At 37.4% G+C, this 25,773-nt stretch overlaps 1 protein-coding gene across 1 annotated transcript in view; it reads right to left on the minus strand.

The window, feature by feature from the left end:
- LOC148955284 (uncharacterized) overlaps positions 1–25,773 on the minus strand; it is a 171,410-nt gene that overhangs the window by 105,016 nt on the left and 40,621 nt on the right. Inside the window, exons 3-5 of the mRNA XM_089106911.1 lie at positions 23,099–23,221; positions 10,807–10,924; positions 6,946–7,109 (exon numbers count right to left, since the gene is read on the minus strand). Coding sequence (XP_088963037.1) covers positions 6,946–7,109; positions 10,807–10,924; positions 23,099–23,221 — 405 coding nt within the window. The remainder of the gene's footprint in view (positions 1–6,945; positions 7,110–10,806; positions 10,925–23,098; positions 23,222–25,773) is intronic.

Here is a 25,773-nt window from a genome sequence, read left to right on the forward strand (position 1 = left end):
CTGGTTCTAACGGACCTTTGGGTTTGCTCATGGTGCTTCAAGGTTTGATTCAGTCACAGGTCGTTTGGCAATAGTTGAAATGTTAAACTCCCGTGAGAATTAGATTATTCAAGTTTATGCGAAGACGGAACACTTTCACATTGCTGTTTAGGCAAAGGTTGACATAAATTTGTAAGATTGAAGGAAATGTTTTTGGAAATGATTCTGAAAGAGTTTGTCCACTAGGAAAGTCTTTTAAGGTTCACTAAGTCCTGATCTTCACATGGAAAGGATACCCTTGAGATTGGAAGATTGGTCTTTCTAGATCCCAGAGAGGTTTGGTTCCCCTGCACTGAGCTGGAGAGCTCTAGAGAGGCTGGATTCGTCTTCCAGTAGTCTCTGGAGAACTTGCTCCACCATGAGGGGATTTGGAGGAAAGTCCATTGGGTCCAACTTTCAACCAATCAGAAAGTAATTGCCGAAGGTGAGTTTCCAACTTTTCCCAAAGGAATTCTAGAAAAGTTATTTACTCTTCTGACGTTCGAAGAGGCTTTCTAGGCAACAGAAATAAAAGTGCCACTAACAATCTTGATGTTCTTGAAATGAAAATTTTCTCCAGAAAAAACTCATCGTCAAAAATGAGTTATTGTCTCGTCAAAGTATTTTCACTTCTTAATGAGGAATGTTTCGTGATTAAGGCAAGGAGAAATGAAATTTGGTGGCCGGCGTTTATCTCCCCCCTCGTGGAAAATAAGACTTAACAAAGTTGAGAATTTTATTTGAGTTTTGTTTTTTCATTATCCGTAGGGGGAAGGAATTTTGATACTTGTGTATTATACGCCACTCACTCAAGTTTACGATGTGTAAAACTCGAGAACAAACCGGTTTCTTCGTTGCTTTAGAAACAAATTTAGGCTATAGTATTTGCAGATCAGGGGATGGAGGGGGGGGGGTGAAGCATAGCGGGTCTGCATGCAAAATGTGATCTGCACAGTCATTCTGCATATTATGAAAAGAATTGTATTCTGACTTCAAACTGACCTAATACTTTACCCCTCCCCCTCATGTGCCAATATATAGTCCAACTTGTATAGTTCCATTTATTCTGTCACTTGTCTTTTGTCTTGTTTCGCGCTAAGCAGAAAGAAAATAACGAAGACACCGGTTTCGTTCTAGAGTTTTACACAGCGTAAACTTGAGTGAGTAGCGCATAATACACAAGTACCTTTTCCTCTACGGAGAAAAAAACTCAAATAAAACTCTCAAATTTGGAAAGCCTTATTTTCCACGGGAATGGGGTACTTTCCACGGGGATATGGTCCACAGGAGTATTTTACACGGGGGGGGGGGTTAATGCCTAGAACCATGAAATCAATATGTTTTTGCTAATTCTACACCTACCATATTGTCCAGTAGTTTTCACAGAGAAAGAGAAGGCGTACATAGGGGATTTTTCAGGGGGAGGCGGATTTAGCGTATAAAAAGCTCCAAAAAAGACCGATTATATGGTTCTAGGCGTTTACACCCCCCCCCCCACGGAAAATATCCCCCGGAAAACACATCATTGATGAGGGGAGATTATTGCCAAAAAATTACTCCCCTTGGAAATTCCTCCAGACAATCCCCCCCCCCCTGCAGAAAACTCCCCTGCGAGAAATGTCCGTATATTTTCCAATAGCAAATACTATCTGTAAGCAATGAATACATTACAAAAATAAAAAAAGGCACTTAAACTTCTACAATAGGTTTCTTTGATTGTTTAGTAGTTTGGTAGGGGGGGGGGGGGGTACACCTCAAAGGATGAATTTTAATGCCAAAACATCCCAGCTCTCATTGAGCCATGGGATGAATACAGAATTAGTTCTAAGGAAGAGATGAGGGGAGGGTGGAGGTAGGAATTGATGTATTCCTGCCGTAACCAGGATTTTTCCGGGGGGGGGGGGACAAAAGCAAATTAAAAAACGCATCAAAAATGTGAAATTGATATCTACTCCCTTATGATTTCTGGTCTACGCTATTATTGTGAAAATAAAGAGTAACGTTAAACTTCCAAAATGAGGCAGAATTTATTCCGTATGGGACAAGGACTGCCCCTTCCTTATCCACACCTCCACCTCATGGTCGCAAAATTTTTCAGAGGGTGCTCTAGATCAGATATTGAGAGTTCGAGCCCTTTTTTATAAGTCGAAAGTGATTGGAGACCAACCAGCCGCTGGGAGGATTTCCGACGGAGTATTTTCCGCGGGGGTATGGCCACTAGACTATATAAACAGTGGAAGAAATCCTAGGGTGCTTGTTTTGATTTAAAAGGGAGAGGAGTTATATGCCCGAAGTCCCCTATTTATGGCCTTATAAATTACTTTTTGCTCCCTGATTTAATCAGAATCCCATTTTTAGAATAAGGGTTTTTAGAAAAAAATATCTAGATCACGTGTCACTAGTAGAATGGCCCCTATTGATCCCACGAGAACCACGTGGTTTAAGTAGATAACTGGTAAGTTGGTTACTAGCTTCTGACTTGCTTGTGCAATTTACAAGTAATATTTGACTAATCTTAACGAGAAAAAGAAAACTGCCAAAACCTCTAAAAAAAAGTGCCATGATCTTTACCTCTTGGATGGTGTGGAAAGGCATTTTTTAGACCCCTTGAGATAGCCATAAATATATGGCTATCTAAGAAATTTTATTGGATGAGTTTGGGGAAATTGTGGGCGTGAGAGCGGGGTTAGTTGCCTCCAGTCACAATCGACTATTAAAAAGGGCACTAGCCCTTTCAATTTTCAATCGAATGAACCCTTTCTGAAGTTCCTACGACAACACTTTCTATAAAAACCTTATGTGCCCCCAGGGCACAACTTACAACCCTTGCGCTGAGGGCTGTGGGGGGATTGTCAACCTCAAAGACCTAATGTCCGGACTTTTCAACTACGTTGAACAAACTGGCAATTTCGAAATTTTTATTGAATGTGTTTGGGGAAATGCTGGGCGTGGGAGGGGTGTTAGTTTTCCTCCAATCCGATCTGACTATTAAAAAGGGCACTCGCATTTTCAATCTCCAATTGAATGAGCCCTTTTCGAAGATTGAATGAGAACGCTCTCTATAAAAACCTTATATGCCCTCCAGGGTATAACTTACTTTCCTTGCCCTGAGGGGTATTGGGGGTTTATCATCCTCAAAGAAATAATTTCCAGAACTTTCAACTACCATGAAAAAATGGTTATCTCAAAATTTTGATTGGATGTGTATCTGGAAATGGTTGGCGGGAGAGGGGGGTTAGTTGCCCTCCAATCAGTTTCGGCTAGTCCATTAAACAAGGCACTAGCCCTTTCAGTTTCCAATTGAATAATCCGTTTTTGAAGCTTCTACAACAAAATTTTCTATAAATTCCCCCAGGCCATAACCCAACCATTTTCTTGAAGGATGTGGGGGGGGGTCATCCTCAAAGACCTAATTTCTAGAACTTTCAACTACTTTGAACAAAATAGCTATCTCAAAATTTTTATTGGATATGTTTGGGGAAATGGTGGGCGTGAGAGGGGGGTTAGTTGCCCTCCATCACTTTCGAAAATTAAAAGGGGCACTAGCCATTCCAATTTCAAATCGAATGAGCCCTTTTAGAAGTTTCTACGAAAATACATTTTATAAGAACTATATATGCCCCAAGGGCATAACTTACAATCCTTGACCTGAGGGGTTTGGGGGTTTGTCATCCTCAAAGACATAACTTCCAGCACTTGTTGGGGGAGTGTCCTGCTCAAACATATAATTTCCCGAACTTTCAACTACGTTGAACAAAATGGATTTATCAAAATTTCGATTAGATGTGTTTGGGGAAATGGTGGGCGTGGAAGGAGTGGTAGTTGCCTTCCAATCACTTTCGACTATTAAAAAGGAAACTATCCCTTTTAATTTCCAAAAAAATGAGCTTTTTTTGAAGTTTCTACGACAACGCTTCCTATAAAAAACCTTATATGCCCCCAGGGCACAAATTACAACCCTTGCCCTGAGGATTTTGAGGGAGGTTAACATCCTCAAAGACCTAATTTCCTGAAGTTTAAACTACGTTGAAAAAATTGAATATCTAAAAATTTTGATTGCATGTGTTTGGGGAGATGGTGGGCGTGAGAGGGGGTTTAGTTGCCCTCCAATCACTTTCAACTATTAAAGACGGCACTAGCCCTTTAAATTTCCAATTGAGTGAGCCCTTTTTGAAGTTTTTACGACAATGCTTTCAATAAAAACCTCATATGCCCACAGGGCATAACTTACAACCCTTGCCCTGAGGGCTCTGAAGGGGATTATAATCCTCAAAGACCTAAATTCCGGACCTTTCAACTACGTTGAACAAAATGGCTATCTCAAATTTTGATTGGATGTGTTTAGATAAATAGTGGACGTGAAAAGGGGGTTAGTTGCCCTCCAATCACTTTGGACTATTGAAAAGGGGACTAGCCATTTCAATTTCCAATCGAATGAGCCCTTTTTGAAGTTTCTACCACAACACTTTCTATGAAAACATCATATGCCCCCAGGGTATAACTTATAACTCTTAACCTGAGGTTTGTGGGGGGTGGGGGGGGGTTGTCAGCCCCAAAGACATAATTCCCAGAACTTTAAACTACCTTGAACAAAATGGATATCTCAAAATTTTTATTGGATGTGTTTGGAGAAAAGGTGGGCGTGGGAGGGGTTTAGTTGCCCTCCAATCATTTTCGACTATTAAAATTGCACTAGTCCTTTGAATTTCCAATGGAATGAGCCCTTTTTGAAGTTTCTACGAAAAAGCTTTCTATAAAAAGCTTATATGACCCCAGAGCATAACTTAAAACCCTTGTCCTGGGGGCTGTGGGGGGAGTGTCCTCCTCAAAAACATATTTTCTATCTGGAAGTCAACTACGTTGAACAAAATGGCTGTCTCAAAATTTTTGTTTGATATGTTTGGGAAAATGGTGGGCTTGGAAGGGGTATTAGTTGCTTCCAATCGACTATCCAAAAGGGCACTGGCCATTCCAATTTCCAATTGAATGAGCCCTTTTCGAGGTTTCTATGACAACTCCTTCTATACGAAATGCCCTGGTCTAGAAAAATAAAAAATAAACAATACATTGTGCCAACATCGTTCTTTACTTAGGCAGCACTATTGCACTGCTTATGATAAGAGGAAGAATCCAAGGCTAGTAGCCTAATATTGTAAGAAGAGTTATTCATAATGAATTTCACTGCATAATTTCCATCAAGACTACACTCTTATTCCTATTTGTAGTTTCCTATTCCTATTTACTTCATTCCAATTTGTAAGTCCATTCACATTTTCATGTTCTAATAGCTTTTAATGAGCTGCTTTAAAATTTTTGTATTTTGCATATTTAAAATCAGCAGTAGTATTTGATTTGTTTGTTTTATGTGTTTTAATCAAAACTCCATTTTTCAGAGTTTCAATTTCTAGTGGAAAGGGTTGCTCTTTACTTAGAGTATGTGAATAGGAGCTGTTTGATCCAACACTCTTTTTTTTGTGTAGAGGAGGACTACTACTTTCTCTTTCGACCCCCTATTTTTACATTCAAGTTTAATATTCGTGAGAAATTCTGTCAAGAACGATAATAATCTCTGAAAAAATGCACCCCTCCAAATATTAATTAGGAAAGTGGGTTTGTAATACAAAAAAATAATGATAGGGTCATTAATTTCCCTGTTTTAAAGTCGAAGTTTTGAATAAGTGTATTCTATAGGGATGATTACTCTGGGGGGGGGGGGTTCCCCGAGGAAACTAGAAGACATTTAACAATGTTTATAAATATGAAAATAAGAAATGTTACCATTATTAGAGATCAATTCCTACCCCATATCAGTACCAAAATTCAAACTATGCTTATTTAGAAGTTCACAGAGATTTTGAAAATTTGGCCATAAAAGGAAACTTTTTGAGGTTTCAAGCACGCTCTCTCTATCTGCACAAAAATCCACCGTCGTCCCTCCATAATGATTAATGTGCAATTATTCACCACCGTGTGAAAATATTATCAAGCCTAAAATAAATAAACTTTGCACATGAGACTTTAAATAAGTGTCTATTTTGACCTTCATTTTGTATTGACTATGTGCATCTTTGGGAATGAATGCGCCGCCATACATCATTACTGTCCGTGAAACCAGAAGAATTAATATGCAGATTTTTCCTAGTTTTCAATCGACGTTCTATACCAGAATTTTCACTCAATGGTTTCTTGACATCCTTGGGCCAAATTGTCATTTTGCACCACAAAATAGCAGAAAATGCCACTTTATGGTGGCACTACTTTCTGCTTAAAAGGTCAACATAGCTTTCTTTTTCCTTTCTGTTGATAATTTCCTAATATCCCAGGAAACTTGTTTCAATTCGAACTCCCCCCGGGGACAAAAAAATATTTATCAAGCTTCTTATAGATACAGGCTTGAAACTTCTGCTTTAGAGTTATTTGTTATCCTGAATTTGATGGTGTAATTTCCACCAAAATCACCCACCCTTTTGGGGGCTTTCCTTCCTTTTTAATATATAACTCAATTTTTTTCAGGTTCGTAGCTTTTCTTGGGTAGTTTTAAACTTAATGTACTTTACATATTTGGAATCACCATAAAAATTCAGAAGCCCTTCCACACGAAATAGTTATGAGAAAAAAATGGGTGGCATAACTTTTTGCTAAAGCAATGCTACACTGTTTGCTCTTATGCAAGAGGGAACCGAGGGGGAAGTAGTAATACGCTGTAGATCTGTTGCTCTTTGCTAAGTTAACACTATGATGTAAAGTTAGTATAAAAAGAGTTTATCATATTCTACCCTCTTGTAATTTGTAATATTAATATCGTATTTTTAAACTTCTGAAAAAAAAACAATTCAATTCAAAATAAAGTGCATATACTATATTTGCTTAAAAAAAGGAAAAAAAATCAAGGTAGCTATGCTTCGTGCAACAAAAAAAAGTATTTACCTTGGCATGTGGTTCCATCAGCTAGAAGACTAAACCCTTTTTTGCAAGAGCATATTTTCTTAGAGATAACTGCAGTGTGATGACAGAAATGCTGACAGCCTCCGTTAGCAATACGACAAAGGTTTACGCTTTTACATGTTCTTCCATCTCGTCTTAGCTCATATCTTAAAAATTGTGCAAAGCATTATTTTCCTAAACATGTTTAACTCTAAATGTGAAAACAATAAATTTATTCCTGATTTTAAACTTGTTTTGCTATATTTTTTATGTTTCCAATAATTTATTCATGTTCTTTTTCAACGAAAATGTTTTTTCGTCTAAAAAATGCATAAACAAGCGCGTCCCGGTTGTTTTAAAATAAAATAAAGTTCACATTAAACCTATAAACAAGAAGAGTTGCATTACAATGAAAGAATTTCTGCTTTCCAAAGAAACAATAAATGTATTATCACCTTGACCTTTGGTTTTTCTTTGGTTTTCTTTCTTTGGTTTCTAGCAATTCCAGTAAACTCGTATTCACTGGAATTTTTATTTCAAAACAGCAATTACTAACTCTTTATAATAGACTTCATCCTATTAAACGACTAAAAAAATAATAAAAAGTAAGAGTAATTACAATGCCTACATTCCAGTGCTTCCATTTCTACTATATTTTAGAGTAGACTACTTTATTTTGAATATTGCTCCTCTAATATTTTTAGACCTACTTTAGTGCTTTATTTCCACTTTAAATTTGGATTTTCCACTTTTTTCCTTGCCGAACCTATGGATTCCTGTTACGGAAATAGGAATTTTGGATACTACGGCGAGATTTCGGAAAAAGTGATTGACAAACGTTCGTGTATGTATCGGACTTGGATAGACCCGCGAAATTTGAAACAAAATAACCAACGTGGAAGGACCGGCGTGATAGAAAAATACATATAGAAGCACCTTTGCACATTTACGATTTTACTTGCTTAAAAAAGAAGTGCTAAAAGTTGCGAAGAACCTTTGCCAAAATTTCATGGTAAAAGACTATGTGAAACAATTGAGTCTGTTCAGTCTGTGAACCTTAAAAGAGAAGAGTTCTTCCTACCCGCCTCTAAGGTTTACCTAGGACTAGAAGCGACCGCCCGCCTGTTTTCCTTACAAGGAAAAGATAAAAAATTCATGGAGATTGCCCATAAATTTTATGTTGAAGCTGTGTCCCAGCTAGTCGACCAATTTCAAATTGACCTCAACACTTACAACTTTGTAGAGATTGTAGACCCATAAGTCGCATCGGATGGTGATATTCTATCGTTGCGGTTTGTTTGCCAGAAGTTCGGGTACTCTTCGTGGGATTTTGGGCTCGTTGAAAAAGAGTGGCTGGTATTGATGCTGTTTAGTCCAGATGACAGTTTGCTCAGTGGAGGAAACTTGATTGATTTGTGGAACAGGGTGGCGTCCATGAAGACGCCAAGTGTGCTCAAGTTCTCAAGTTCTTGAGTGCTCAAGTGGTCTATTGTTCTTCAATGTCATTCGGTTTTTTTTGGACTTCCCTGCTCAGATGTCGTCGTGGAAAGACTTTTCAGCGTTTTGAAAACAGTAAAAAATGAAAAGAGGAATGGGATCAAAAACGTAACTTTGGCTTCGACAATTTCTGTCAAGTATGGGATGAAGCATGAAGGCCCCCCAACGTTTACCGAGAGTTTAATGAAAACAATGAAGTCCGTGAAATCCGATACGACTGCATCCGAGTGCTTCGCATTTTTTAGGCATTGGGAAAGACGATGGGGATGGCGACGACAACGATGACTCGGGTTATTAATTTTAGTATTTAGTGTTTTCTCTTAAATTTTATTATTTGGTAATTCTCATTAAATTTTTCTGAATACAGTTTAAAGTGCGTTTACATTCGGTATTTTCTGGAAAACTGGGAGGCAGGTAGTAGTCTATACTAGTTAAAATCGAATAGTTAAAAAGATCAAAATGCAGGCGCTGTCCTTAAATCTAGGTTTAAGTGATTCATTTTTTCTACTACACTCTGCTTCAAATTAACAACTCAATATAAAAAAAGTCAAAACAAAAATAATGCGTGAAAAAGTGACCGGTAATATATTCATATGGTCCAGAATCTGCGACCTGAATTTGGAATCTATAAATCAGAACCAAACTTACTCAACTTGGGCTTTAAATTTGCTGAACGTGGGTCAACTACGTAACTATCAAGAAACAGTTTTAGTCTTCCAGTGCGTGCATAATTATTCCCAAGTATTTTCCGTGATATTTACCGTGCTAACTGTGATATTCATGCATATGATACGAGGACAAGTGAAAATTTGGTGGTTGAGCTTAGAAGTAGCGTGAGAGCAGGATTCCGATTGCAGTTTCTTTGAACTGCCGTCTGGAATTCTTCACCAGTGAGCATTAGGGCGGTTGAACATCTTTTGGATTTTAAGAGAAAGGTAAAAGAATATTTATTAACAAATTATTAATAAATGTGTGAATTTAATTTAATTTATTAATGTTATTTATTTATTTTTTAATGAGGAAGAGGTGGTTGGGAGGTTTAGGTGGTTGGGATTGCAGGGAGTAACTGGTGGATGGGAGTGGTACGAAGGAATGGGGTGAATGGAAATGGTACGGAGGAACGGATGTATGGGAGGTCCCTGGGGTAGGGAAGTCGGGAGGTAGAAGTTAATTTGGATTTGATAATGTGAAGGAATTTGGTTTGCTTTTTTCACCCATTTTTAGTTTATTTAGTTTTGTTTGTTCGTGTGTTTTGTAAATGGCTAGCCGTTTTACTGCACGTCAGCAAAAACATGTTTTTTTCATTATTGCAGTAGTTGTAAATTGTGAATTGTTATAATCGTGTTTATTAATAAAGTAATAAAGTAAAAGTGAAGTAAAGAACTTAACTAGTCGATAAATTCAAAAGAAGAAGAATAGAAGTTCAAAAGAAGATATTTTGGTCCAAGTAAAAGGTCTTGAGTTGCAAAATAAGTCGTCTTGAACAAATGCTATTAAAAGTCAGCCTAATAAGGCTTTACTTGTAACTTGGAAAGAAGTCAGAAAATAGGAAAACTTAGAGATTTTGGTATTGAAAATAGGAATTTCTAGGGATTTTCCACCAGCCTTTTAGGGACTGAAAAAATTTGAAGTGGAAACATTGGTAATATAGCGTAAGACTCAACGTTGTTAACATTCCTGTTCAAATAGTAAACACGATAACATACTTACTTCCGGATTGTGTCTTGCTATAATTCTACTCTTTTTTTCGCACTTAAATACTTTATTTCCACATTAGTGTAATGGAAGCACTGCTACATTCTAAAATTAGACTGTTACTATAAAAGATCCAAAATACTCCCTCTAAAGCAGCCACCGTTCGTTTTAAATAATTCTTTCACAAATTACGTTCATTTTTTAGTGGTTTCAATCTAGCAGTTATTTCGGTTAATTTAGTTTGAAAGTGGGGTCAGAATGGGATAGGGATAAAACAAAGATGTCTTTGCGATAAAAAAAAGTAGTATTAGAGGGACTATAGGAAGTAAAATGGGAACAAACTAGAAAACAAAGTTAACTACTGCAATGATTAACTCTTTAATATTTCCTAAAGTGTAAAACTTAAAGAAGGTATGGATCTAGGCGAAAAAAGCTCCTTTCAATCAAAAACTGGCGTTTTGCCTTAATCCTGTTCAAGTGAAAGCAGAAAATGGAAAATAAAGTCAAATGCACCGCAAGAAATGATGATTACCTTCTCCAAGAAAGGATGATTATTCCTTATACAGTAGAACCCCTCAAATTCAGGGTAGCCTTGGAAATGATAATAAAACAAAGAGTCCTACTCTTTTTCTGTTCCATTGCTAAATTACTTAAAATTAAAGTATTTATTACCCTTGCTTGCAGGTACATTTTATTCCTCCTGTCGATGCCGCCTCGCAAAATTGTTGACATCCTCCATTTCTGATACTGCAGAATTGATTTCTACCAGCATTAGTGATACTTGAAGCCTCTAAAATCAGATTTTCTGTCATAAACAATATTTACTCATCATTCAGACTACACTTTCCACGGCTATAAGCAGTATCTTTTGCGAAGGCTCATTTCACTCCTCCACCCAATTCTGCTTCGTAAAAATGTTGATAAGCTTCATTCCTGATGTTAAAGAGCAAAAACTATTTAAAGAGCAAAAATGATATCAATGTAGTAGTCAAGCATGGCTCTGAAACGGAAAGGCTGAAAAATTAGTTGGAGCCAACCATTTTGGTATGGCTCTAAAATGGGAAATAATATTATGACAGTAGTCAAGAATGGCTCTGAAATGGAAAGACTGAGAATATGGTGGAAAGTCATCCATTTCATTATGTCTCTGAAATAGAAATAGTGCTAGGAAAGAAGATTTTTCTTTTTTTAGGAAGAATCACCTAAAGAAAATATTATTTAAGAATGATCCTATTTGAAGCATCTAGCATGAGTTTTTCTTGCTTCAAGCAATTGTTACTTTTTATTTCGAGTGCACTTTCAATAGCTAAAAGTGGGTAGAAAATAACCACTATCCATTTCAAAGTAAGATTCCTGTGCTTAAGAATACACTTAATGGTGGTTTGGGGTAAAAGTTTACCCAATTAGCTCTGAATAAATTAAGTGCTTCAATTAAAGCAGAACTGAATTATATCTTTCCCATAGCTCTCTTTGCATAGCAGTGTTCAAACGTTGTGGTTTTTGTTTGTCAATTAATTTTATAAAAGTTCTTCCACTAAAGAAGTTTAGTGGTACTTAGAATTAATTAGTAGTTTAGAGTTTAGAATTTAGCCAAAGATGAGCAGAAATAAACTTAAAGAATTTTTCAAGGGTAAAATAATCATAGATCACTGCCATTAAATAAAATAAATCTAAAACGAAAAGAAATTGCAAAATATAAAAGAGTAAAACTAAAAAAGAGCAGAACCACAACTCATATTAAAGTCATATTAAAAAACACCCATTGTGACTTCTGATGACGTGAACGCAACTTACGCTATATTCAAAACAATTTTGGTTTCGAATAATGTGTTTTTATTCCTCAAAACATGAAAAAAAGGAAACAAAATCTCAATCATAACCAAGATTACTGGAAAGAACTTTTGAATATGGATTTACAGTTAAATAAATGGTTATAGAAGTTATTAAAGAGCTATTAAAGCAATAAAAGCGAAATGTATTTTGTTTTCAATTAAATGCAAATTATGTTCTAATACAGGGGACATTAGTCCAACTCCTCTTTGTGATATTTTCAGTTCATTTCGAGTTTCACTTGGTTATTTATTGTAAAATTGAAGAATATTGTTATGTTATTGTAGCCTACTTATTGTTCATTTCACGCTTGAAAAAATTATTCAATTTATTTTTGCTCTTCCTTCGTTTAATTTAGCTCTTTACGTTTCTTTGAAAAATTCTTAAGTAAAAAAAAAAATATTTCTCCTTAGAGAGATAAAGAGAGAGAGAGAGAGAGAGAGAGAGAGAGAGAGAGAGAGAGAGAGAGAGAGAGAGACAGAGAGACAGAGAGAGAGAGAGAGAGAGCGAGAGAGAGAGAGAGCGAGAAAGAGAGAGAGCGAAGAGAGAGAGAGAGAGGAAGAGAGAGAGAGGCAGAGAGAGAAAGAGAGAGAGAGACAAAAACATCTACAATCACACAAAGTCAGACAAGAAAACAAGCAAACACCCGCCTAGACACACAGGCATAGTTAGAAAGAGAAATAAAAAGTCCTACATTCAGAGTCAGACACGGAAAACATGCAAACACCCGCTCACACACCCATGCATAGTGAGAGAGAGAGTGATTGAGAGAGAGAGAGAGAGAGAGAGAGAGAGAGAGAGAGAGAGAGAGAGAGAGAGAGAGAGAGAGAGAGAGAGAGAGAGAAAGAAAAAAAGAGAGAGGGAAAGAGAGAGAGAGAGAGAGAGAGAGAGAGAGAGAGAGAGAGAGAGAGAGAGAGAGAGAGACAAATTTAACTACAATCACAACGAGTCAGACACGGAAAATATGTAAACACCCACTCAGACACACAGGCATAGCGAGGGAGAGAGAAAAAAAACAACTAAAATCATATAGAGTCAGGCACGGAAACATGCAAACACCCGATCAGACACACAGGCAAAGTGAAAGACACAAAGTCAAAGTGAGAGAGAGAGAGAGAGAGAGAGAGAGAGAGAGAGAGAGAGAGAGAGAGAGAGAGAGAGAGAGAGAGAGAGAGAGAGAGAGAGAGAGGCGAGAGAGAGAGAGAGGGAGAGAGAGAGAGAGAGAGAGAGAGAGAGAGAGAGAGAGAGAGAGAGAGAGAGAGAGAGAGAGAGAGAGAGAGAGAGAGAGAGAGAGAGAGACAGAAAGAGAGAAAGAGAGGGAGAGACAAAAACACATACAATCACACAGAGTCAGACACGGAAACAAGCAAACACCCCTCGGACACACAGGAATAGTGAAAGACACATAGTCATAGTAAGAAACAGAGAGAGAGAGAGAGAGAGAGAGAGAGAGAGAGAGAGAGAGAGAGAGAGAGAGAGAGAGAGAGAGAGAGAGAGAGAGAGAGAGAGAGAGAGAGACTAGTGTAGTGTAGCATACTTTTTCGAGTTCCTGTATAAACAGGAACTCGAAAAGCTTGCACAGTGACGTAGCTACAGTTATCGGACGGAATGCTGTACATTGAATTTCAGAGTTTCCCTTTTTTGAAATGGGAGTCAGATCTCAGATGCAGAAAGAGGCAGGAACAATCCCATGAGAGAATATCATCTGCAAAAGCAGAGAGAGATGGGCCGTGAGAAGTTTACCTCCGTGTTTCACTTGGATCGCACTGACTTCGTCAATGCCCGATGAGCCTTTCCATTTGAGTCTAAAGATGGCATCTTCAACAGAGCGGGTACTGACGATAAAATCTTCATCGGGATGAGAAGATAGAAACTGATCTAAGGCAGCCTCGTAAGATTGTTCGATGGAGGGGTCAGGAGCTGAGAACTCCGATCCGTAATCGGCATACCATTCATCTTCAGGGATGTCGGCTGGGGATGGTGAAGAAGAAGTTTTTGCAGAACGAGAGACAAACTTGAAGACCATATTTCTATCTTGTTTGGCACGGGCAGAATAATGATTGACTAGATTTTTTCGATGCCGAGCCAGGGCCTTAGAAAACTTTCGCTTCGTGAAAATTCGTATGCTGTTCACAAGACCCATATTCGGACGTCCACACTCTTTCCATACTGAAAACCAAAATTTAGCTTGACTACATGAAATGACGAGATCTTGATTTGACAACCACTCGGGAATGATTCCTTTACAAATTCGTTGCAAAGAAACAGCTTGTTTTTCTGCGAAGCAGAGAGCATGGCAGATTTCTGCGCAATATATATCTAGACAAATCGAAACCTGTTTTTGAGGTAACTGGAGTGACTTCTGAAGGAGATGAAATGGGAAGCTGATTTTATTCAGGACTGAATCTACTGAATCGATGAATAAGGCTTGATCAATTTTCGACCAGTTACGTCGGTGTCGAGGTGCTGAAGGAGCAAGAGGTGTGGTTTGGTGACCAGAAGATGGCATACCGACAGAGCAAGTTATGGGAAGATGATCAGACAACTGATAATCAAACACAACCTTTACTATATCCGCTCACAAATCTGACGATACTACAACGTGGTCCAGGTTGGAAGTTCGCGAGGACGTGTGAACATACGTAAAATCGGACAATTTATCTAAAACACACAAGAAATCACTAAATAAGCCCTTAACTAGTGTTGTACGCGGTGAGGCTTGAGAATTCGGCTCGGACAGATTACAATTAAAATCACCAGATATTATACAGGGTAAACCTAAGTCTTGTATTTTGTCTCTAAATGAACCTATTTTTTCATAAGGTAGCGCAAATTTATAATCATACTGGTAATTATTGTAATCTGTGGGAGGATGCACACCAATATACACAGAAAAATCGACTCTAATAGCTAGATAATAATCATTTGCTTCGAAGATACTAGAACGGAGAGCTGATTTCACAAGTCCACCCGAGGGTCAGCCTCTATTGTTCAGCTGTCTAGCGGGTACACAATAAGTTGTCATATCCTCAAGCTCAAGTATGTTTAGACCATGTTTAGTAACAAAATGTTCCTGGAGACAAATCACACTAAGCTCAGAACGGAGGCTTTCCAGAACCGGAAGTTTATTAATAACATAGCCGTTTATACTCCACGATAAAAGAGTTAGTGACGAGATCATTAGTTCGAGGGTGTACGGTTTTTTGGGCACTTCATACTATAGCAAGTATGACCCTGCTTCTTGCAACCAACGCAAAAGGCTGCCTTCTGACACGGGGTATCGGACGTAGATTTGTAATCAGCGAAGCCGCATTTGGAACATAATGAACGGTTCTTACAATCTGCGGCTAGGTGACCGATTGCGTGGCAATTAAAGCAGCGCCGAGGTAAGAACACGAACTCTTCGACTGGGAGGCGTTCATATCCGATTTTCACTGAGACTTTGAGAAAGGTATCGAGGTCATTTCGTGTCGGAAAGTAGACTTTAAATGTTTGAGACTTGTCACACTGTAGGGTTTTATTGCACTTAGGGATTAGCTGTTTAAGAGACTGTTCGTCTAGATCCTCTGGCACTCGCATGATCGCAGCTAAAAAAGCAGGTTCCTTGAGGGAGATGTTGAGCGACGGTTTTGCACGTTTAGCTGCATCCACAATCTGGCTCGCGGTTTGCTTGGAACGAACCACGAGTTTCAACTCGGTATTAGAGCGGCGTAACTTGGTTATATCGCTGTCTGGACATGGGCACAGTTTGTCGATAAATGCTTTGCGTTCGCTTGGGCATTTTAAGTCTGTTGCAGGGTCGTTGAGTATCACAGAGTAAAGCGGCTTCGGGGGTGCGGTTTGGGACGATTGAGATTTATCTGGCAGAGTGACTGTAGAGCGGCTATTATTTAGCATAAATCCATCCAATTTTCTGGAGAGTTCATTTACTTTGGACACCACTGTAGCGTGAACTGCCTCGCCGATGGCAGGTACCTCTCACGGACTAAATATCACAAATTTCGGGATCGAGATATTTTGCTTTGCCGCAGAGACTAGCGACTTGCAAATATCAGTAATGTTGTCCTCATGTTTTGGCATACGAAACCATCCGGCTTTGAATGTCCAACTTGCTGTGAAGGGTCTTTTTAGCTTGTATGATTGTATCATGTTCGAAATAGTTTACTGCACTTTTCACAATCTGATCGAATTTCACCCCTTCAGTGGGTGATCTGCTCAAAAAGCTCAGAACTGAGTTGAGTACCAGCTTTTCAGTCATCACTTTCACACAAAAACAGTCAAAGTCCACTGAATTACACAATACTAGGAACATGGGAAGCGTCGGGACCCGCTCACCAATTCCCCGCAATTTAAGGGTAACTAAATACAGGCAGGTACATACGGCGCTTGCGGCAGGGACCCTCCCCTCTTCTGCTTATTGCCTAATGTATGTTATCAGTATCGCTGCTACGCACAAATAGTACAATCCTCTAAGGTAATTAAATCTTTCTGTCTGAATCTCAGTACTTACAAAGTCACTAAATCCCAAGGGAATTTAAGTTCAAGCAGCAAAAATGTCAATAGCAAGTAAATAAAATAAGCCGATTATAAATCTCTGTAGGGAATCGCACAGGTTGAAACCTTACTTTATTAAAAGGTTAATATCCAAAAGCAAGGTGTTAATACAACGAACTCTCAATCAAGACTTCATTTTTAATGAAGGGGACACAATCTTCTTTTTCTTCTAATTGCAAAAGGAATGTATTTGAATTTATAGTTATGTACTTGATTGATCACATTCCCCCATATATACTACGTATATAACAATGAATCCTAAAACATTCCTTTTACAATCTGAAGAAGAAGAAGATTTCACCCCCTTCAATAGAAATTCAACTTAAATTTGGGCAATATCAAAGAAGAAATTTCCAACTCAAGACTTTGGATGAAACCATTTTTCAAACTCTCAGAGACAAATCAAACTGTTCATGGTAACGAACTGTAAGTAAGGAGCCACCCGGCTCCATAGTAACCGAAACTCTAAAATCCGCAATTTTGATACCAATAGATACATCAATAGAATCAGATTTTTATGCTAGTTTCAAATATATAAGTTTCATTAAGTTTAAGAAAATTTTCCTTATTTTAAAAAAAGAGAAAAAAAATAAAATCATAGAGCTTTAATGAAAATCACACCATTAGATCCAGTGTATCAGAAAACCCTACGATAGAATTTTCAAGCTCCTATCTGCAAAAATGTGGAATTTTGTATTTTTTGCCAGAAGAAAGATCATGGATGCGTGTTTATTAATTTTTTTCCCAGGGGTAATCGTATCGATCCAGTAGTCTTAGAATACCGTGAGAGGTCTCATTCGAACGGAAATTAAAAGTTCTAGTGCCCTTTTTAAGTGACCAAAAAGTTGGAGGGCAACTTGGCCTCCTCCTACTCTCATTTCTTTCCCCCCATTTTATTCTACGCTCATTTCCATGGGGGGTGTTTCCTTCGGGGAAGGGACATTTATATGAAGGGGGTGCCGGATTTCCCAGCATTATTTAAAAAACGATTAGAAATTAAATAAAAAAACAAGCTTTTCTCAACTGAAAGTAAGGAACAATATTAAAACTTAAAAAGAACGAAAGCTATTACGTAAACGAGGGGGTTCACCCCCTAGTCAATACCTCGCCCTTTACGCTTCACTCCTTAGTCAGTACCTCGCCCTTTACGCTAAAGTTTTTTAGTACTTTCAAAACAGCTATCTATTCTATTTAACCGGCCTTTGTGATTCAGGGGTTTGTGATTCGAACAAAATTCGAACTTTAGCGTAAAGAGCGAGGTATTGAGTAGGGGGAAAACTCCCTAATATACGTAATAAAAGAATTCGAACATAGATGTTCGTTAAGTAAGTTAATTCGTAAGTTACGTCATAATCAAATTTCGAGAAAGCCATTTAGCCAAAAAGGGTAAAATTAATATGCACATTTCGTTTCATTTATTCATGTACGGTGAGCCAAAGTCAAAACTGCATTAATTCAAAAACGTTCAGAAATTAAATAAAAAACCGAGTTTTTTTTATGGAAGTAAGGAGCGACATTAAAACTTAAAACGAAACAGAAATTATTCCGTATATGAAAGGGGCTTTCCTCTCCTCAACGCCTCACTCTTTACGCTAAAGTTTGACTCTGTCACACAACTTTATTTTTTAAAACAATAAAAACTTTAGCGTAAAGAGGGACGGGATGAGGAGGGGACAGCCCCTTTCATATGTGGAATAATTTCTTCTCCTTTTAAGTTTTAATGTCGCTCCTTACTTTCAGTTAAAAAAAACTTGTTTTTTTATTTACTCTAGGGAATGAACCGGGAGTTATTATTTTGTTTTGCATAAATATATTAGTTTTAATTGTAATACCTTATTGTTTATGCTGATGACGTTTTTACTGTGTAATAAATGGACTTACCCTCATTTGAACGGTTTTTTTTGTTTGTAGTTCTTTACTTTTCTTTGAAAAATATCTTTTGCGGAATTTTTTTTTCACTTGATTTCTTTTGCTTTTTTATCGACATAGTCTTGTTCAGTCGTGAAGAAAATAATATTTTAAATCTTTTCGTTTCTTGTTATAAGAGTCCATGTTATGGCTTACTTGTTGTATGTCGGATAAAATTCCTAAACAATTTTCAGTAATATATGCCCTTTGAAAAATATGGACAAACATAGTATACTTTAATTATTTTTTACACCTACTCAAGTTTCCCTCAAAAAATTAAACTTAATACCCTTTTTAAAACATTGTATCAATGCTATTTTGACAACCTGGATTCACTTTCACTTTTTGATTTAGTTCAGTTGTAAGGGCAGAAGTTGTAATAGTAGTAGTCATGAAAGTTTCAACTCAATACCCTCAATTGTTGTTGATATTGCTGAGAAGTAAGCACATAGTGCCTTTTGATTTAGTTTTAAAGCAATATAAGCTTTCTGTGAAAGTTTCTAACTTATACCCTATTCTATACCCTATTTCCCTGAATATCTTGAAAACCTGGATGAACTTAAGCTACTTTGATTTAGTTCAACAGTAGCAATTATGGTGGCAGTATTATTAGAAGAAGAAGCAGCAAAAGGAGTACTGCTGGTATACCCTTTTAACGATCTTTATGCTCATAGTGTGTTTTAATTTTGTTCAAATCCCTCAAGATACTACCTGAAAGCATCACCTTAATACCTTTAGCTTCAGTAGTATTAACAGCAGTAGTCGCAGTAGTAGTAACAGCATTAGTAGCAGTATGTCCATAACACCTTTTGTTTTTTGAAAATCCCCTTTTACACATGTTCAAAGCTTCAATTTATTTCTGTAAACAGTTCCTGGGGCATTGCCGATAGGCCTTTTGACAACTTGTCTGCACACAGTTTGTTATGACTTAGTTAATCACTGTCTTCCTGAATTTTTTTTTCTTAACACTCTTAGCTTTAGTAGCAATACTAGTTGGTATGAGTTATAAAAGTAGTAGCAGTAACAGTAGTAATATTAGAAAAATTAGTTGTACTGGCATACAAATATTGCGTTTTGGTCAGTTCAACATCCCTTACAACAAGCCCTGTAAGTTTCAACTTCATGCTCCAAGTCGTTCTTAAGATAAAGCTGATACACCCTTTTGACAACCTGCATGCACACAGTGTGTTCAGATACAGTTCTACTTCCCAGTCAATATTCTCTGACATTTTCGCGTTCATGGCATCAGCCTTAGTTGCAGCAGTAGCAAGCCCCGAAAGTTAAAATTTCATACTTCAAGCTATTCCCAAGATTATGCTGATATTCATTTTTGACAGTCTGCATGCACACTTCATGTTTTGATTCTTTTCAACTTCCCCATTCAATATTTCCTGAAATTTTACCTTCACACCCTTAGCCTCAGTTGTAGTAGTAGTAGTCATAGTTGCAGTAGTAGGGGTACTATTGGTAGTAGTAGTAGTAGTAGTAGTAGTAGTAGTAGTATTAGTAGTAGTACTAACAGTAGTAGCACTAGTGGTAGTAGTAGGAGTTTTATGCACATTTTGCCTTTTGGTCAGTTGAACATTACTCTCATCAAGCCCTGGAAGTTTCAACTTCATTGAATAAGGGGTTGCTATAATGTCGCCGGTATCCCTTTTGATAACCTGCTAGTTATTTACTTAACAGTTCCTGGGGCATTTCTAATATTTCCTTTTGACAACCTACATGCACATAGTGTGTTTTAATTTACTTCAATTTCACCCTCAACATTTCCTGAATTTTTCACCTTAATGCTCTTAGCTGAAGTAATAGCTACAGAAGAACGAGTGTCTGGATTAGTATTAGAAATAGTGGTAGCAGTATTAGTAGTGGCGTTCAGATTTTGACTTTTTGATCGAATAATTTTCCCCTAAGCACTCCCTGACAGTTCCAACTTAATACCCTAAGCCATACCTGGGATTTGCCCTTTTGACAAGCTGCATGTACATAGTGTGTATGATTTCGTTCAACTTTACCTTCAATATTCTCTTAAATTTTTACCTTCATATCCTTAGAAGTAGCAATATTAGTATCCCAGAAGTAGTAGCAGTAGTAGTAGCAGTAGCAGGAGGAGGAGGAGAAGGAGTAGTATTAGTATTAGTGTTTTATTAGTAGTAGCAGTAACAGTATGTTTTTATGTAGTTCAACTTTTCCTCAGCATGGTCAAACACGCCGTCTTTCCCAATAACAAATACTATATGTAAACAATGGGTGAATTGCATTACTTACAGCCCTTGTCCTGAGTGCTGTGTGTGTGTGGGGGGGGGGGGGTTGACATCTCCAGTTACACAGTTTCTGGATTTGCCAACCATGTTGAACAAAATGGTTATCTCTAAACTAGGTTTAGACGTGTTTGCGAATTAATGGGCGTGGGAGGGAAGTTGATTGTCCTCCAATCACTCTTGACTCCTCAAAAGGACACTAGAACTTTCAATTTCCAGTTGAACGAGCCCTCTCCGAAGTTTTAAGATAGCTCCTTCTATACAAAGTCTCTTGGTGAAAAAAAAAGAATAATAAATAATACATTGTGCCGACTATCGCTCTTTACTCAGACATCGCTATTGTGCTGCCTGCGAAACAATACAATTTTTAGTTTAAATGCCATAAAAGCTAATCGGCGAGGAAAACATTTGGAACTACAAACTGGCTGTATTTTTTGCACTCCATTTTTTCAGTTAAGTACTACTAAGACTTTAGCATACAGAGCAGAAGATCCAGGAGGGGGAGGCGGGTAAGCCCCTAAAAAATAGTATAATTAAATGTTAGTTTTAAGTTTCAATGTCCCTCTGTACTTTCATTAAAAGAAAACATTTTGTGATTTTATGATTGTGCGACTGTCATCAATTTCACTTCCCTTCTGGGGGTCTTTGCCCCTTTTTCATAGGAATTGATAAATTTTTTCAGGCTCATAACTATACATGAGTAACCTAAAATTGAATGAATTGTGCAAATTTGGAATCACCATTAGAAACGTTTTCTCCTGCAGCATATATTGCTTGGCAAAGTACATTCTTTATTTTCCCGGTTACTTCCAACAGGAGTAACTCTTTACTCATACTTCCCTGCCCCGGACTGTTTGATAGCTATGAACCGTTTTAGAAAATGTGGTTTTTGGCAGAAAATTTGGTTAAAAAATCTGACAGTTGTCTCTGATAATTTAAATTTTTTAGAGAATCTCGAAAAAAAAGAAAACAGATTTTCTACAATTGGGGTTTGAATGTAATCAATAGGTCATTAACATGTTACTATAAGGGTCACATCAACAATCAATTTTTACTAGATTAGTGCTGGTGCACGCATAGAACGTCAAAAAAATATTTCGTTGGCTATAGCCACAGCAGAAATATATATAAAGAACAGTAGCGAAAAGTCATATGATCTACATTAAAGATTTTTGAAACATATCAATCTAAGCTACTCTTCACGACTCCGCCTTCGCGCACGCGCAATGACAAATGACATACATATGCTATGATCCGATTTGATCGAAAGCCAAGAAGCAACCTAGGGTGCTAACTGCCGATGTCTAGGAAGAGTGCAAATCAAGGCCAAAAAAGAGGGATTTTTGCTCAAAAAGAGTGCAAGTCAAAAAATTTGTGCATCCCCACTTCTGCGCCACATCTGAGGTAAGAAAGAGTGCATTTCACAAGAAAAAAGTGCAGGTTGGCAACCCTGTTCTGTTAAATGCACTTTTGACAAATATGCCAACTACTGATGTTTAAAGCGAATGAAAACTGGCGTCCAAAAAGAGTGATTTTCACTTTTCCGTATCCCCTCTGAGGTAAAAAAGAGTGCAGTTCACACGAAAAGTGTGCAAGTTGGCAACCCTGGTAGCAACTGAACCTTTTGCTCTGATGGTTTAGAAATCTTCCCGTACTAGCGCGCTTTGACGTTGTATCCTTTTTGGAGAAACTTTTCGCTACTGCTCGTTATATGTATTTCTACTGTGAGTTTACCATACGAAATAAAAACTTCATCACTTCCTAATTAGACTGTCTGAAGTATTTAAAACGTAAAAGATAAGATCTAAAAATAACTCGTTTATATTGTTTTTAATTAGTCACTATTATAAGCAAGCACAGACACGAAATTTATTTGGGGAGCTACGATTGTTAGATGAGGGAAGAGGTTTTAAAAAAGCAGAAATGGGCGCATCGTATTAAAAATATAGGATACTTTAGTGAAATAGTAAAAGAAAAGTCAAGTTTTCAGGGAGTGGGGGAGTTCCATCCTGTGTTCCGTGCCTGACAAAGGGTTTTTTAAAGTAACTTTTGAAACAAAGAGACGGAAAGATGTTAGCCAAATGTTGATTTTACTAAATTAGCAACAGAAACAAAACAATAGATCATGTAAATTTTATATAACAGCGGTAAAAAGATTCACTATAATCATATAATCAATAGACTAGGGACAAAAAAAGAAAAATCCACGCTAAAACTTAGCAGCCATCAGTTAAACGTGTCTAAGAAGCGCAATAACTTAGAATTACTGATTTGTTTCTTTGTAGCTTTTAAGTGCTACTTAGACCTGCTATACTTATGAATCTTAACAAAATATGGTCCAAAAAAGAAATCATTGATTATTTTAACTGTATTTTACTAAGCAGATGTTAAACAGATTAGTATTTATTTACCTAAGCAAGTTCTGTTGTCAGTATGTAACTTGAAACCGTCCCTGCAACTACACGTGTAGCTTCCGGGTGAGTTGATACAAATTTGGCTACATCCTCCGTTGAAGCTGGAACATTCATCGATGTCTGAAATGAAAGTTATTTAAGTAGATTTGATATTACATCAATTCATAATTTTTAAGACTAGAAAAAAATCATTTATCTTATCTTACAGCTAACAATGAGTAGAGTTTTACATCTCAGAAAAGTAAAGTTACTTAATCAAATGAAATAAATTTAAGAATGTAAGACGGGTGTGCGAGTAACTGAACCACCTTGTAACTGAACCACAAGCAACTGAACCCCTGTAACTGAACCATCATGTAACTGGACCACCGTGTAACTAAACCACCGTGCAACTGAACTCCTGTATAACCGAAACCCACTGCAACTGAACCCTCGTGTAACTGAACCACCAGGCAACTCAACCCTATTTAACTAAACCCTCGTGCAACTAAACCCCCGTGCAACTCAATCCCATTTAAATAATCCCCTTTGTAACTGAACCCCCGTGCAACTGAACCACCGTGCAACTGAACCACCGTGCAACTGAACCACCGCGCAACTGGACCACCGTAAAAATGAACCACCTAGCCACTGAACCATCGTATAACTGAACCATCGTGCAACTGAACCAGTGAACTCAGTTTTTCAGTATTTTAAAAATATGAGGCAATATCATTGGGTAAAACACAAGTTAGAATTTTTACATGCTCAACCTTGTTAAAATTCTTTGTTTCTCAAAGTCATTATATAACACCTGTCAAGATCATTCACTAAAAAGCTTGGTTTTATTTTTGCAAAAAAAAAGAAGAAAAGAAGATCCGATGACACAAACCATTAAAGCTAATTTATTTCTCTTTCTTTCAGAAGAATCAGACCTTTCTGGACGTTAAGTAATAAATATATGTGTTTAAAATATTTAAAATTTGTGAATTTACATAATGAATTTTGATCAGATGTCTTTGTAAAGATTGCAGCTACAAAGGATATGGGATGGGGACTGGTTGCACTCCAGCCTTTTTTCAACATGCCCAGAAAGTTTAAACTTCATACCCTCAGGTTTATACCCTCAGCTGTTCTCGACACATTGCAGATACGTCGTCTTGTAAAACTGGATGCACAAAGAAGGGTACATCTTGATTTAGTCGAAGATGCTCCTAAACATTTTCCTTACGTCGTGCCGGCTGATACCCTTAGCCACTGCAGATATTAAATTAAAAAAAAACAAGTTTTTTTTAACTGAAAGTAAGGAGCGACATTAAAACTTAAAACGATCAGAAATTATTCCGCATATGGAAGGGGCTGTCCCCTCCTCAATACCTCGCTCTTTACGCTAAACTTTTTTATTGTTTTAAAAAATAAAGTTGTGTGACAGATTCAAACTTTAGCGCAAAGAGCAAGGTAATGAGGAGGGGACAGCCCCTTTCATATTCCGAATAATTTCTGTTCGTTTTAAGTTTTAATGTCGCTCCTTACTTTCAGTTAAAAAAAAAAAAAAAATTATTTTAATTTCTGAGCAAAATTTTGAATTTTTGAATTAATGCAGCTTTGATTTTGGCTCACCGTACATGCCTCAGAGGTAATCTGATTACTCATTCAGAGGTAATCACAAACCTCTGAATCATAAAGGCCGGTTAATTAGAATAGATAGCTCTTTTGAAAGTACTAAAAAAAAACTTTATCGAAAAGGGCGAGGTATTGACTAGGGGGGCGACCCCACTCATATACGTAATAATTTCTGTTAGTTTTAAGTTTTAATGTTGCTCATTACTTTCAGTTGAAAAAACTAATTTTTTGTATTGAATTTCTGATCGTTTTTTAAATAATGCTGGGAAATCCGGCGTCCCCTTCATAGAAATGTCTCTTCCCCCAAGGAAAATCCTCCATGGAAGGATTCTCCCCCGCAACCCCCTCCTTTGACACCTCCATCAGAAAAAAATCCCTCCTGAAACGTCCGTATACTTCCCAATAACTAGTACTATGTAACCAATGGCAAAAGCTTATAACTTGCTGTCCTTCCCCCGGGAACTCCGGGGCTCTGAGGCATTCTCAAATACGAATTTATCAGACTTTCGATTATGCTGAATAAAATGGCTATTTAGAAATTTTGATTGGGCAACCTTAGGAACAAAATGAGCGTGGGAGGGGGCCAAGTTACCCTCCAATTTTTTGGTCACTTAAAAAAGGCACTAGAACTTTTAATTTACTTTCAAATGAGCCTTCTTACGATATTCTAGGACTACTGGATCGATACGATCACCCTGAAAAAAAAACAAATAAACACGCATCCGTGATCTTTCTGCTGACAAAAAAAAATTCCACATTTTTGCAGATAAATGCTTGAAACTTCCGCAGTAGGGTTTTCTGATACGCTGAATCTGATGGTGTGATTTTCATTAAGGTTTCATGATTTTTTGGGGGTGTTTCCCCTTTTTTTCAAAAATAAGGCAAATTTTCTCAGGCGCATAACTTTTGATAGGTAAAACTAAACGTAATGAAATGTATATATTTGAAATCAGCATAAAAAACCGATATTTTTGCTGTATCTTTGGGTCTCAAAATTCAGGTTTTTAGAGTTCTGGTTACTATTGAGCCGGGTCACTCCTCACTGACAGTTCGTTACCAAGAACTGTTTG

This window comes from Artemia sp. Qi Xiang Cuo, chromosome 2, assembly GCF_049724085.1.
Source record: "Artemia sp. Qi Xiang Cuo chromosome 2, ASM4972408v1, whole genome shotgun sequence".
NCBI classification, from domain to species: Eukaryota; Metazoa; Arthropoda; class Branchiopoda; order Anostraca; family Artemiidae; genus Artemia; species Artemia sp. Qi Xiang Cuo.